Source organism: Ranitomeya variabilis, chromosome 6 (assembly GCF_051348905.1).
Source record: "Ranitomeya variabilis isolate aRanVar5 chromosome 6, aRanVar5.hap1, whole genome shotgun sequence".
Lineage (NCBI taxonomy): Eukaryota > Metazoa > Chordata > Amphibia > Anura > Dendrobatidae > Ranitomeya > Ranitomeya variabilis.
The window spans coordinates 12434039-12447734 of NC_135237.1; the positions used below are offsets into that span (position 1 = coordinate 12434039).

The window sequence follows — 13696 nt, forward strand, 5'->3', positions numbered from 1 at the left end:
GCCTCCAGTGTCGGCGCTACAGCTGAGACTGCAACACCGCGGGATGATCCAGTGCTGCGCATGGTGCAGCATCTGCGCGAGCAGCGCAAGGCGGTGACGGATGTCACGCAGCGCCGGAGCCCGTGGTACCAGGAGAGCCGCCATTACCTGATATATCTACCTACACTTTGGTACTTTGGTAAAGATCAGTTGTTTATGATGGTGGTCCGGGCTGGATCCCCCCCGTAGGACCCTGCTCTATGGCGGCCACAAGGGATGAGGGTCGTTCTGGGACATAAACTCGCGCTCGGCCGCGATTACCATCAGCTTAAGTTTTCACTACAGTTAAGACACTGCGCGCCTGCTCTTACCACTCGTTTATGTCTGAGCTCACAGTGACGTTACTGGGCTGTACGTGCATTAAGGAGCGCGAGAGGGTCTGGATGCGGTCCTAGGAGACCTCAGGGCGTTACACGCGTCTCGTCAGGACGGAGGCTTTACAGGTAAACCCCTCATGTATCGTCACCATCGGCTGTAGGCATCATGATAGGAATGTGTCTTTGTGACTGCTCGGAGCTGTGTCAGTCGTTACAATGTTTCGACTTTGCGCAGATCGTCCGCACACAGGACACACCGACGGCGACACCACATACTCACAGGGATCCAATTACAGCTTTAATTATAAAATGTCATTTTTACAACTTAACCCTTTACAGTTCACCTTCTATTATTAAAGTCCTTTTCCATCTTTGCAGCCGACGCTCGATGTAGTGTGACACGTGACCTATTTACACACAGACACCTAAACCCTATATAAATAGAAACCTGTAATAAATAATCTCTAGATCCACCACAGTCACGACTTCTCCCAGGAAACGCAGCAAGAAGCGGCGGCAGGGAAGCGCTGTCGCTCTAAATAACAGTGTTTGCGGTAACATTTGATTCTCGGCTTCTTTTATAATAATAGAAAATTGATAATAATCTCAACCAACGGAAAAACATAATAATTCAGTAGTTGTAGTGGCATCTCCGGCAATATCATACATTCCCGTGTTTGTATCCTGCGCCCGGTTTGGCTGAATGTCCGCTTAGGCATTTTTTCTATTGATTAGTCGCTTAAACTTGCAGTTCTTCTCCTGGCCAGCAGGTGGTGCCGCAGAACTATGTTATTATACTTTTAGCCAGCAGGTGGCGCTGGAAATGTGAGATTTTGCTCCATTTCTTTTCTGGGCCACGGGCAGCTTTATGGATCTGATTCTCCTCCAATTCTACTTCTGCCCATTTCGTGGTGCCGCAGGTTTCTGATTTGCTGTATTTCCTCTTCTGGTCGGCCTGTGAAGTGCAGATCTCTGGTTTTGATTCTATTTCCATTTTAACCTGAAGATTTCTCATTCTAGTTATTGGATTTGTATCTAGTTCTACTTCTTACAAGCAGGTGGTGCTGGAGATCCCTTCAGGCCTCAGACCATTCTAGTGGGCGACTGGTTTTCTATAGTTCTTTTCTGCACAATTTTATCTATGAAATAAGAAATGACGGATCTCTGCTCAGATAGGAAGAAGTATCCGGACACATCCTGAATGATCTACCACACGAGGGCGGAGCTCACAAATCGTGGGCGGAGGAAGGGCGGGACTCTTCGGCTTCGGCTCCACCGTTCTTTTTCACAAATTTGTGCATTTTATGATGTAAGAAGCGCAAATCTATCTTCATTTGAAAAGTCGAACCTCATCTCTCTGAATGTGCTCATAACAAGACTGCGGAGAGAAACAAAGTGCAATCATGTGTCTGCCCACGAGGTGCCATAGCCCCGCCCCTGAGGAGCCATAAGCCCGCCCCGGTGACGACAACACTGGTATAATAATGAGACCACACCCCTTATACTCCAGCTCCGCCCCAGTGATGACATCACTAATATAACATAATGATATTGCAATCACTCTTTTTGTAATATATTACATTTGCATACAATTTGCTGAAGGTGATTTTCCTTTCCCTTCTATAACCGTCATCAAAACACTTCATATATCTCCTGAATCTCTACAGACCTCCAGAGCTGTCAGCAGAAAGTCATTAATTCCTCCACGGTTACAGGGATCCATCAGGTCTTGAATAAAGTGGATTTCTGCTCCTAAGTGCTGGATCCTGGAGAAAAAAACATTATAAGGTGCTCTATGTTACTATAAATGTCATGTGATCATTCCAAGCAATCAAAATCACAGGATCTTATCTCTGTATACAGGGAGCTCCCCCTAGTGGTGGCTGCAGACAGGATCTTATCATGTATCTCTGTATACAGGGAGCTCCCCCTAGTGGTGGCTGCAGACAGGATCTTATCATGTATCTCTGTATACAGGGAGCTCCCCCTAGTGGTGGCTGCAGACAGACTTATCATGTATCTCTGTATACAGGGAGCTCCCCCTAGTGGTGGCTGCAGACAGGATCTTATCATGTATCTCTGTATACAGGGAGCTCCCCCTAGTGGTGGCTGCAGACAGGATCTTATCATGTATCTCTGTATACAGGGAGCTCCCCCTAGTGGTGGCTGCAGACAGGATCTTATCATGTATCTCTGTATACAGGGAGCTCCCCCTAGTGGTGGCTGCAGACAGGATCTTATCATGTATCTCTGTATACAGGGAGCTCCCCCTAGTGGTGGCTGCAGACAGGACCTTATCATGTATCTCTGTATACAGGGAGCTCCCCCTAGTGGTGGCTGCAGACAGTATCTTATCATGTATCTCTGTATACAGGGAGCTCCCCCTAGTGGTGACTGCAGACAGGATCTTATCATGTATCTCTGTATACAGGGAGCTCCCCCTAGTGGTGGCTGCAGACAGGATCTTATCATGTACCTCTGTATACAGGGAGCTCCCCCTAGTGGTGGCTGCAGACAGGATCTTATCATGTATCTCTGTATACAGGGAGCTCCCCCTAGTGGTGACTGCAGACAGGATCTTATCATGTATCTCTGTATAGAGGGAGCTCCCCCTAGTGGTGACTGCAGACAGGATTTTATCATGTATCTCTGTATACAGGGAGCTCCCCCTAGTGGTGGCTGCAGACAGGATCTTATCATATATCTCTGTATACAGGGAGCTCCCCCTAGTGGTGGCCGCAGACAGGATCTTATCATGTATCTCTGTATACAGGGAGCTCCCCCTAGTGGTGGCTGCAGACAGGATCTTATCATATATCTCTGTATACAGGGAGCTCCCCCTAGTGGTGGCTGCAGACAGGATCTTATCATGTATCTCTGTATACAGGGAGCTCCCCCTAGTGGTGGCTGCAGACAGGATCTTATCATGTATCTCTGTATACAGGGAGCTCCCCCTAGTGGTGACTGCAGACAGGATCTTATCATGTATCTCTGTATACAGGGAGCTCCCCCTAGTGGTGACTGCAGACAGGATCTTATCATGTATCTCTGTATACAGGGAGCTCCCCCTAGTGGTGGCTGCAGACAGGATGTTATCATGTATCTCTGTATACAGGGAGCTCCCCCTAGTGGTGACTGCAGACAGGATCTTATCATGTGTCTCTGTATACAGGGAGCTCCCCCTAGTGGTGACTACAGACAGGATCTTATCATGTATCTGTATACAGGGAGCTCCCCCTAGTGGTGGCTGCAGACAGACTTATCATGTATCTGTATACAGGGAGCTCCCCCTAGTGGTGGCTGCAGACAGGATCTTATCATGTATCTATGTACACAGGGAGCTCCCCCTAGTGGTGGCTACAGACAGGATCTTATCATGTATCTCTGTATACAGGGAGCTCCCCCTAGTGGTGGCTGCAGACAGGATCTTATCATGTATCTCTGTATACAGGAAGCTCCCCCTAGTGGTGTCTGCAGACAGGATCTTATCATGTGTCTCTGTATACAGGGAGCTCCCCCTAGTGGTGTCTGCAGACAGGATCTTATCATGTGTCTCTGTATACAGGGAGCTCCCCCTAGTGGTGACTGCAGACAGAATCTTATCATGTATCTCTGTATACAGGGAGCTCCCCCTAGTGGTGGCTGCAGACAGGATCTTATCATGTATCTCTATATACAGGGAGCTCCCCCTAGTGGTGGCTGCAGACAGGATCTTATCATGTATCTCTGTATACAGGGAGCTCCCCCTAGTGGTGGCTACAGACAGGATCTTATCATGTATCTCTGTATACAGGGAGCTCCCCCTAGTGGTGACTGCAGACAGGATCTTATCATGTATGTCTGTATACAGGGAGCTCCCCCTAGTGGTGACTGCTGACAGGATCTTATCATGTATCTCTGTATACAGGGAGCTCCCCCTAGTGGTGGCTGCAGACAGGATCTTATCATGTATCTCTGTATACAGGGAGCTCCCCCTAGTGGTGGCTGCAGACAGGATCTTATCATGTATCTCTGTATACAGGGAGCTCCCCCTAGTGGTGGCTGCAGACAGGATCTTCTCATGTATCTCTATATACAGGGAGCTCCACCTAGTGGTGGCTGCAGACAGAATCTTATCATGTATCTCTGTATACAGGGAGCTCCCCCTAGTGGTGGCTGTAGACAGGATCTTATCATGTATCTCTGTATACAGGGAGCTCCCCCTAGTGGTGGCTGCAGACAGGATCTTATCATGTATCTCTGTATATAGGGAGCTCCCCCTAGTGGTGGCTGCAGACAGGATCTTATCATGTATCTCTGTATACAGGGAGCTCCCCCTAGTGGTGACTGCAGACAGAATCTTATCATTTATCTCTGTGTACAGGGAGCTCCCCCTAGTGGTGGCTGCAGACAGGATCTTATCATGTATCTCTGTATACAGGGAGCTCCCTCCGGTGGTGGCTGCAGTCAGGATCTTATCATGCATCTCTGTATACAGGGAGCTCCCTCCGGTGGTGGTTGCAGACAGGATCTTATCGCGACACTGGCTCTGATCAGCGGTAAGATCATTACTACCAGTCAGAGCGTGGCAGGTTCCTCGCTGTCAATTGACAGCATGAGCCAGCACCTGTGACAGGTGGTAAAAAGTTTAACTCCGGTCACAGGTGCCAGCTGATGGCAATACTACTCCCATCAGCCTACGCCTGCTGTCGCTGATAACAGCGAGAGCAGGTGTGGCTGATATGGGTATTCATCAGCAGCCACCTGTGCGATTGATAAATAAAAAAAAACAGTGTGTGTTTCCCTGTATTTTTGATAAGCAGCCAGGAAAAACTGACAGCTGCGGGCTGCCACCCTCCGCTGTATTATGGCTGGCTATCATGAAGAGGCATCCCCATGCTGGTTTTTTTTAAATTATTTAAATAAATAATTATAAAAAATGGCATGGGGTTCCTCCCTCTTTTGACAACCAGCCAAGCTAAAGCGGACAGCTGGGGAGGGTATTCTCAGGCTGGTAATTTATTCTGGCTGTCTTTATTTGACTGTGGGGTCAGAATTGAATAGGTGTCTAAATGTCTCTCCATTACTAACTCGTGAGCTTTATGTCAGCGGCCATAAAACTGCTGACATCAACCCCACAAATATTACCCAACTTGCCAACATACCAGGGCAGGTGGGAAGAGCCGGGCAAAGTGCCAGAATGGGTGCATCTAATACAATTTTCTGGGCAGCTGCGGGCTTCTATTTTTAGTCTGGAAGGACCAATATCCATGGTCCCTTACCAGCCTGAGAATACCAGCCCCAGCTGTCTGCTTCAGCTTGGCTGCTTGTCAAACATGAGCCAAGCTGTTTTTTTAAATTATGTAATTATAGCACAGGCGCCAGCTGCCTACTCTCGCTGTTATCAGCAACATGAGGCGTAGGCTGATGGAAGTAGTACTCTCCCATCAGCAGAAACCTGTGACCGGAGGTGAACTTTTTACCGCCGGTCACAGCTGCTGGCTCATGCTGTCATCTGAGTGGGAACCGCAGTTCTCTGTTCTAATTTTACCACTGATCAGAACCAGTGTTCATGCCGTCATGCAGATGACAGCGTGGGTAACGCTGCCGAACCTGAACCCGAACCGAACCTGGTGAAGTCCGTGTTCGGGGTCTGTGCCTGAATAGTAGGTGTTCGGTCCGGCCCTGAACTTTACAGTTTGGGTTCGCCCATCTGTAATCACAATGTATCACAATGTATCACGTCTACACTTCTCACCCTGCTCGAGACACCACATATATGAGCAGGGGCAGCAGATCGTCCATGGGGAGCTTGTAGTCTTCACTGACCACCCGAGACACTGTCTTCTCGATCTCCAGATACGTGTTCAGGATGATTTCCAGCTTCTCCTTCGGGTCGACCGTTGAGCTGAGAAACAAATTTAACAAGAAAAATGTAAAAGTTTTATCTAAAGATCTGAGAAACTGACTGTGCTTATTGGGGGTACAGCGGGTGGTCTGCAATGTGGCAGTGTAAGCAGATAATCAGACCCTTCAGGTCTTTAGTACTTGATGGCAGAGCAGTCGCTGAAGCAGGTCTGTATAAATGATGGGCATAGTCATCAGATTTTTGCCAATGGTGGAGCTCCCCTTTAATTTTCCATTCTATCATTACATACAAGCCGAGCGCTGCCAACGTGTTCTGGTTTTATGTAGCACAGTTTTAGAGTGCAGCAGATACATGAGGTCACAGTGTAACACCAGAATTCTGCCCCCATCATCCACACAGGATCCACCCCAAATACAGCTCATATTAACCCTGACTTTGCTGTAGGACTTACATGATCTTCTGCAGACACTCGGTCGCAGACTGGAAACACTTGTGTCTCACGATGGAATATCTCTGAAAATAGAAATGGAAGAAATCACTAACACATCTCCCCCGCCAACAACATAGACGCACTGCAAACCTTCCCATCATGAAACATCAGTCACCTCCAGAGCTGCACTCACTATTCTGCTGTTACATCGTGTCTTATCCTTCAGTCACCTCCAGAGCTGCAGTCACTATTCTGCTGTTACATCATGTCTTACCCTCCAGTCACCTCCAGAGCTGTGGTCATTATTCTGCTGTTACATCATGTTATATTCTCCAGTCCCCACCAAAGCTGCAGTTACCGTCCTAATTACTGCGGGTTTTAAACGTTTAGAGGAAAGTAATGGAGCAAACATTAATAATTAAGAAGAAACAATCAGATTGTGACTGCAGCTCTGAAAGTGACTGGAGGATGTGACTTGCACACAGAGGCTTGAAGCTTCGGACAGAATTGGAGTAAGACAGAGCGCAGATCTCTGGGAGCTGTATACAGGGGTCTATATATCTACTGTCAAGATTCTGCACTCGCTGGGTCCTAGGGACACTATGACAGCTCAGCCGCCCTATGGATAGCAGAGGCGCGTTGGGCTGTCAGTGCTGTCAGTGACAGCTCAGCCGCCCTATGGATAGCAGAGGCGCGTCGGGCTGTCAGTGCTGTCAGTGACAGCTCAGCCGCCCTATGGATAGCAGAGGCGCGTCGGGCTGTCAGTGCTGTCAGTGACAGCTCAGCCGCCCTATGGATAGCAGAGGCGCGTCGGGCTGTCAGTGCTGTGAGTGACAGCTCAGCTGCCCTATGGATAGCAGAGGCGCGTCGGGCTGTCAGTGTTGTCAGTGACAGCTCAGCCGCCCTATGGATAGCAGAGACGCGTCGGGCTGTCAGTGCTGTCAGTGACAGCTCAGCCGCCCTATGGATAGCAGAGGCGCGTCGGGCTGTCAGTGCTGTCAGTGACAGCTCAGCCGCCCTATGGATAGCAGAGGCGCGTCGGGCTGTCAGTGCTGTGAGTGACAGCTCAGCTGCCCTATGGATAGCAGAGGCGCGTCGGGCTGTCAGTGCTGTCAGTGACAGCTCAGCCGCCCTATGGATAGCAGAGGCGCGTCGGGCTGTCAGTGCTGTGAGTGACAGCTCAGCTGCCCTATGGATAGCAGAGGCGCGTCGGGCTGTCAGTGCTGTGAGTGACAGCTCAGCCGCCCTATGGATAGCAGAGGCGCGTCGGGCTGTCAGTGCTGTCAGTGACAGCTCAGCCGCCCTATGGATAGCAGAGGCGCGTCGGGCTGTCAGTGCTGTGAGTGACAGCTCAGCTGCCCTATGGATAGCAGAGGCGCGTCGGGCTGTCAGTGCTGTGACAGCTCTGTGCTTTGCTTACTCTGTATCCTGTGTTTTGATATTGTGATCTTTTGTTGCCAGACCTTGGATTTACCTTCCATTTGTATAACCCTTTTTGCCTTTGACATATTCTGACTTTTGTCACCAGACCCTACATCTCACCTTTGTCCTGGGATAGGGTGTGGGCTGCGCTGGGTTCCTGGGCAGCGGCAGAGTCCGGGTCTGGGGGAGAACCAGGGGCAATTGTCTTTATACTGAATTTTTGTGACAACGTGCAGGGTGGACATGCCGTGAGGTTGGGGGGCAGAGTGATACACAAGATGGTTAGTAATAAGGAGGCGGCACATGCAGCTGGGGGATGGGAACCTCTAAAGAGTGGAGAGCACAGAGCATGAAGGATGGGAGGGTGTGAGAGGGGCTCAGGGACATAAGTGTGCATGCACAGGACCCAAGCCCACCCTGGAAGAGATGAGTGGTGCCCTGTGATGAGCATGATTGTGTGGGCAGCGTGGCACTACTGTATTCCATCAGTTGTTACATTTTATAGACAAATCCATGAACTTTCTGTAACGCCTCAATACTTGCAGAGCTGCCCCTTATTCTCCAGACTTCTGCCCTGAGACGGGGGATACATTGTGACTGAGCCCCCTCCATGGATGAGAAGCCCCCACACATTGTGACTGAGCCCCATCCATGGATGAGAAGCCACCACACATTGTGAGTGACCCCCTCCATGGAAGAGAAAACCCTGGGTTTAGGTCAGGGCTCTGGCTGGGCCGGTCAGGAATCGCCACAGAATTGTTCTGAAGCCGCTCCTTTGTTATTTTAGCTGTGTGCTTAGGCTCATTGTCTTGTTAGAAGGTGAACATTCGGCCAAGTCTGAGGTCCAGAGCTCTCTGGAAGAGGTTTTCATCCAGGATATCTCTGTACTTCTGCTGCATTCGTGTTTCCTTCAGTGACAACCAGTCTTCTGTTATGATCCGGTGACCTTGGAGCCGCATGAGACTTTCTCTGGAGAAGGTGGAACCTGTACTGACCGCAAACCCTAAACTGACACCGCAACTAGAAGTAGCCGTGGGGTGTACGTAACACATCCTAGACACCTCGACACAGCCGGAGGACTAAATACCCCTAAAGATGGAAATGGGAATTCTATGCAGAACCCCAAAGGATAGGCAGCCCCCCACAAATATTGACTGTGAGTATAAGAAAACAGGATTTGGCAAAAGAGGCACCTCTGGCTAAAAAGAAAAGGATAGGACAGAATACTAAGCGGTCAGTATTAAAACCCTAAAAATATCCACAGCAGATAATACAAAAATTCCACATCTAACTAAAGACATAGAATGTATATCTGCATCTCCTGAGAATCCAACATGACTGAAAAAATCCAAACACAGTCTAAGCTGGACAAAAAACACAATGAATTGCACTGAATTGTAAAGCACACAGCATGTGTGCTGCAAAGACAAAAACCAGACACTTATCTTAGCTGAATTGGCAGCAGGGCAGGAGGAACCAGACAGAGATGCAAAACCTCCAAGAACAATGGACAACTGGCAAGGGCTAATGGATCCTGCACTCCTAAATACCCCAGTCAGGGCTGCAATCAGCAGAAACACCTGCCCAGGATTGCAACCCAGAGACCATTGCACTACCACCAACAACCACCGGAGGGAACCCAAGAGCAGAATTCACAACAGTCGTCCTGTCCCTGCAGCTGATGCTGCCACCACCATGTTTCACTGTGGGGATTGTATTGGGCAGGTGATGAGCAGTGCCTGGTTTTCTCCACACATACCACTTAGAATTGTCACCACAAAGGTCTATCTTTGTCTCATCAGACCAGAGAATCTTATTTCTCATAGTCTGGGAGTCCTTCATGTGTTTTTAGCAAACTCTATGCGGCTTTCAGATGTCTTGCACTGAGGAGAGGCTTCCGTCGGGCCACTCTGCCATAAAGGCCTGAAAGGTGGAGGGCTGCAGTGATAGGTGACTTTGTGGAACTTTCTCCCATCTCCCTACTGCATCTCTGGAGCTCAACCACAGTGATCTTGGGGTTCTTCTTTACCTCTCTCACCAAGGCTCTTCTCCCACGATTGCTCAGTTTGGCTGGATGGCCAGGTCTAGGAAGACTTCTGGTGGTCTCAGACTTCTTCCATTTAAGGATTATGGAGGCCACTGTGCTCTTAGGAACCTTGAGTACTGCAGAAATTCTGGTGTAACCTTGGCCAGATCTGTGCCTTGCCACAATTCTGTCTCTGAGCTCCTTGGCCAGTTCCTTTGACCTCATGATTCTCAATTGGTCTGACATGCACTGTGAGCAGTGAGGTCTTATATAGACAGGTGTGCGCCTTTCCAAATCAAGTCCTATCAGTGTAATCACACACAGCTGGCCTCCAATGAAGGAGGAGAACCATCTCAATGAGGATCACAAGGAAATGGACAGCATGTGACTTAAATATGAGTGTCTGAGCAAAGGGGCTGAAGACTTATGACCATGTGATATTTCAGTTTTTCTTTTTTATTAAATTTGCAAAAATTTCTACATTTCTGTTTTCTTCAGTGAAGATGGGGTACAGAGTGTATATTAATAAGAAAAAAAATGAACTTTATTGAATTTACCAAATGGCTGCAATGAAACAAAGAGTGAAACATGTAAAGGGGTCTGAATACTTTCCGCACCCACTGTAAATCCATGTACATTAGGCTGCACACTCACTGCACTGATTATGTGACTGACATCTTTCTATCTATTTTATGTATAGGTCTCCTCTCTTCTGACGCTGTGAATTTTCTGTACTCGGCTGATGAAATGTCGGGTTTCCTATTAGTGCATAAAATTGGATTGTTCACGCATGGTCTGTGGCTGTTAGATTTTTTTTCTTGCACCCTGTGACTTGCATTGGCGAGTCTCGTCCGATATATGAAGCCATTCGCAATATGCCATGCTTTATTTTTCTCAGCCCAATCCAAGCTGAGAAAATCGCAGATGAACACAGAATCACTGACTAACATTAATCAGAGATCTGATTTTTTATTGGATTGTACTCATCTGTTTTAAATGCAGGTGAGTATGAGCCCATACAGCCAGGTCCAGAACTCTTCGGCCAGTGACGAATCCTCGTGATTTCAGCTTCGCAGGACGCTATTTTGGATGTGAAATGACACAACTGAGATGTGATTGAAGTGGAGACTTTCAGGTTTAATTAAAGGGGTTGAACAAAATTTAGGAATTGCAACCGTTATTCTACAAATCGTCCTCATTTCAGGGCTCAGAAGAAATTGGACAAATTCACTTTCCCATGAATAAAATGTTCACGTTTAACCCTTTGTAGAGAATCCTTTGTTGCAAAGACAGCCTGAAGTCTGGAGGCCATGGCCATCACCATCGCTGCTTTCCTCCGATGTGAGGTTTTGCAGTAATGATGGCCTGAAGTCTGGAGGCCATGGCCATCACCATCACTAGTTTCCTCCGATGTGAGGTTTTGCAGTAATGATGGCCTGAAGTCTGGAGCTCATGGCCATCACCATTGCTGCTTTCCTCCGATGTGAGGTTTTGCAGTAATGATGGCCTGAAGTCTGGAGGCCATGGCCATCACCATCGCTGCTTTCCTCCGATGCGAGGTTTTGCAGTAATGATGGCCTGAAGTCTGGAGGCCATGGCCATCACCATTGCTGCTTTCCTCCGATGTGAGGTTTTGCAGTAATGATGGCCTGAAGTCTGGAGCTTATGGCCATCACCATCGCTGGTTTCCTCCGATGTGAGGTTTTGCAGTAATGATGGCCTGAAGTCTGGAGGCCATGGCCATCACCATCGCTGCTTTCCTCCGATGTGAGGTTTTGCAGTAGCGATGGCCTGAAGTCTGGAGGCCATGGCCATCACCATCGCTGCTTTCCTCCAATGTGAGGTTTTGCAGTAACGATGGCCTGAAGTCTGGAGGCCATGGCCATCACCATCGCTGCTTTCCTCCGATGTGAGGTTTTGCAGTAATGATGGCCTGAAGTCTGGAGCTCATGGCCATCTGTTGTGAATTCTGCTCTTGGGCTCCCTCCGGTGGTTGCTAGTGGTAGTGCAGTGGTCTCTGGATTGTAAGCCAGGGCAGGCGTTTCTGCTTATTGCAGCTCTATTAGGTATTTAGGTGTGTAGGATCCTTCTATCCCTGCCAGTTGTCCATTGTATCTTGGAGGGATTGCATCTCTTTCTGGCTCCACTTGCCCTGCTGTCATTCAGCTAAGATAAGTGTCTGGTTTTGTTCTCTGTAGCACGCATGCAGTGTGCTATTATGTGCAGTGCAATCTATTGTGTTTTTTGTCCAGCTTAGACTTTTGTTTGGATTTTTCTGACATGCTGGATTCTTTGGAGATGCAGATATACATCCTATGTTTTTAGTAAGATGTAGTAGATAGTATATTCTGCTGTGGATGTTTCTAGAGTTTTAATACTGACCGCTTAGTACTCTGTCCTATCCTTTTCTATTTTAGATAGAGGTGCCTCTTTTGCTAAACTCTGTTTTTTCTGCCTGTGTACGTATTTCCTCTTAGACTCACAGTCAATATTTGTGGGGGGCTGCCTATCTTTTGGGGCTCTGCTCTGAGGCAAGATAGAATTCCCATTTCCATCTTTAGGGGTATTTAGTCCTCCGGCTGTGTTGAGGTGTCTAGGCCATGTTAGGTACATCCCACGGCTACTTCTAGTTGCGGTGTCAGTATTAGGATTGCGGTCAGTACAGGTACCACTAACTCCAGAGATAGTCACATGCGGCTCCAGGGTCACCGGATCATAACAGTACAACTGGCCAACAATGAGTTAAATGCATCTCAGAAGAAGGGAAGAAAAGTGCTGAGCCATTTTTTTTTCTGTAGTCTGTTTTGTCTTTCCTTCCCTCTTTACCTCTGGGTGACTGAAGAGCTGTGTGTTGGCATGGATGTTCAGGGATTGGCTTCTCGTGTGGACCAGCTGGCTGCTAGGGTACAGGGTATTTCCGATTATATTGTTCAGACTCCGGTTTTAGAGCCTAGGATTCCTACTCCTGATTTATTTTTTGGGGACAGGTCTAAATTTTTGAGTTTTAAAAATAACTGTAAACTGTTTTTTGCTCTGAAACCTCGTTCCTCTGGTGATTCCATTCAGCAGGTAAAAATTGTCATCTCTCTGCTGCGTGGCGATCCTCAGGATTGGACATTCTCCCTGGAATCTGGGAATCCGGCCTTGCTTAATGTAGAAGCTTTCTTTCAGGCTCTAGGGTTATTGTATGATGAACCAAATTCTGTGGATCATGCTGAGAAGACCTTGTTGGCCCTGTTTCAGGGTCAAGAAGCGGCAGAATCGTATTGTCAGAAATTTAGAAAATGGTCTGTGCTGACTAAGTGGAATGAGGATGCTTTGGCGGCAATTTTCAGAAAGGGTCTTTCTGAATCTGTTAAAGATGTTATGGTGGGGTTTCCCACGCCTATTGGTCTGAGCGATTCTATGTCTCTGGCCATTTAGATTGATAGGCGCCTGCGTGAGCTGTGCGTGCTGTGGCGTTGTCCTCAGAGCAGACACCTGAGCCTATGCAGTGCGATAGGATTCTGTCTGGAGCGGAACAACGGGGATTCAGACGTCAGAATGGGTTGTGTTTTTACTGTGGTGATGCTTCTCATGTCATTTCTGTCTGCCCTAAGCGTACTAAGAGGATC

At 48.1% G+C, this 13696-nt stretch overlaps 1 protein-coding gene across 7 annotated transcripts in view; it reads right to left on the reverse strand.

Annotated features, from left to right (window-relative positions):
• Positions 1-631: 631 nt before the first annotated feature.
• Positions 632-13696, reverse strand: part of ALS2CL (ALS2 C-terminal like) — a 152991-nt gene continuing 139926 nt past the window's right edge. For 4 of the 7 annotated variants that reach the window (XM_077267853.1, XM_077267855.1, XM_077267854.1 and 1 more), the window contains exons 24-28: positions 8177-8236; positions 6656-6717; positions 6094-6243; positions 2026-2122; positions 634-1734 (exon numbers count right to left, since the gene is read on the reverse strand). In XM_077267853.1, the coding sequence (XP_077123968.1) occupies positions 1687-1734; positions 2026-2122; positions 6094-6243; positions 6656-6717; positions 8177-8236 (417 nt within the window). In that variant the 3' untranslated portion in view covers positions 634-1686. Of the gene's footprint in view, positions 1735-2025; positions 2123-6093; positions 6244-6655; positions 6718-8176; positions 8237-13696 lie in introns of all 7 variants that reach the window. The other 3 variants (XM_077267858.1, XM_077267856.1, XM_077267857.1) reach the window with 2 other exon arrangements.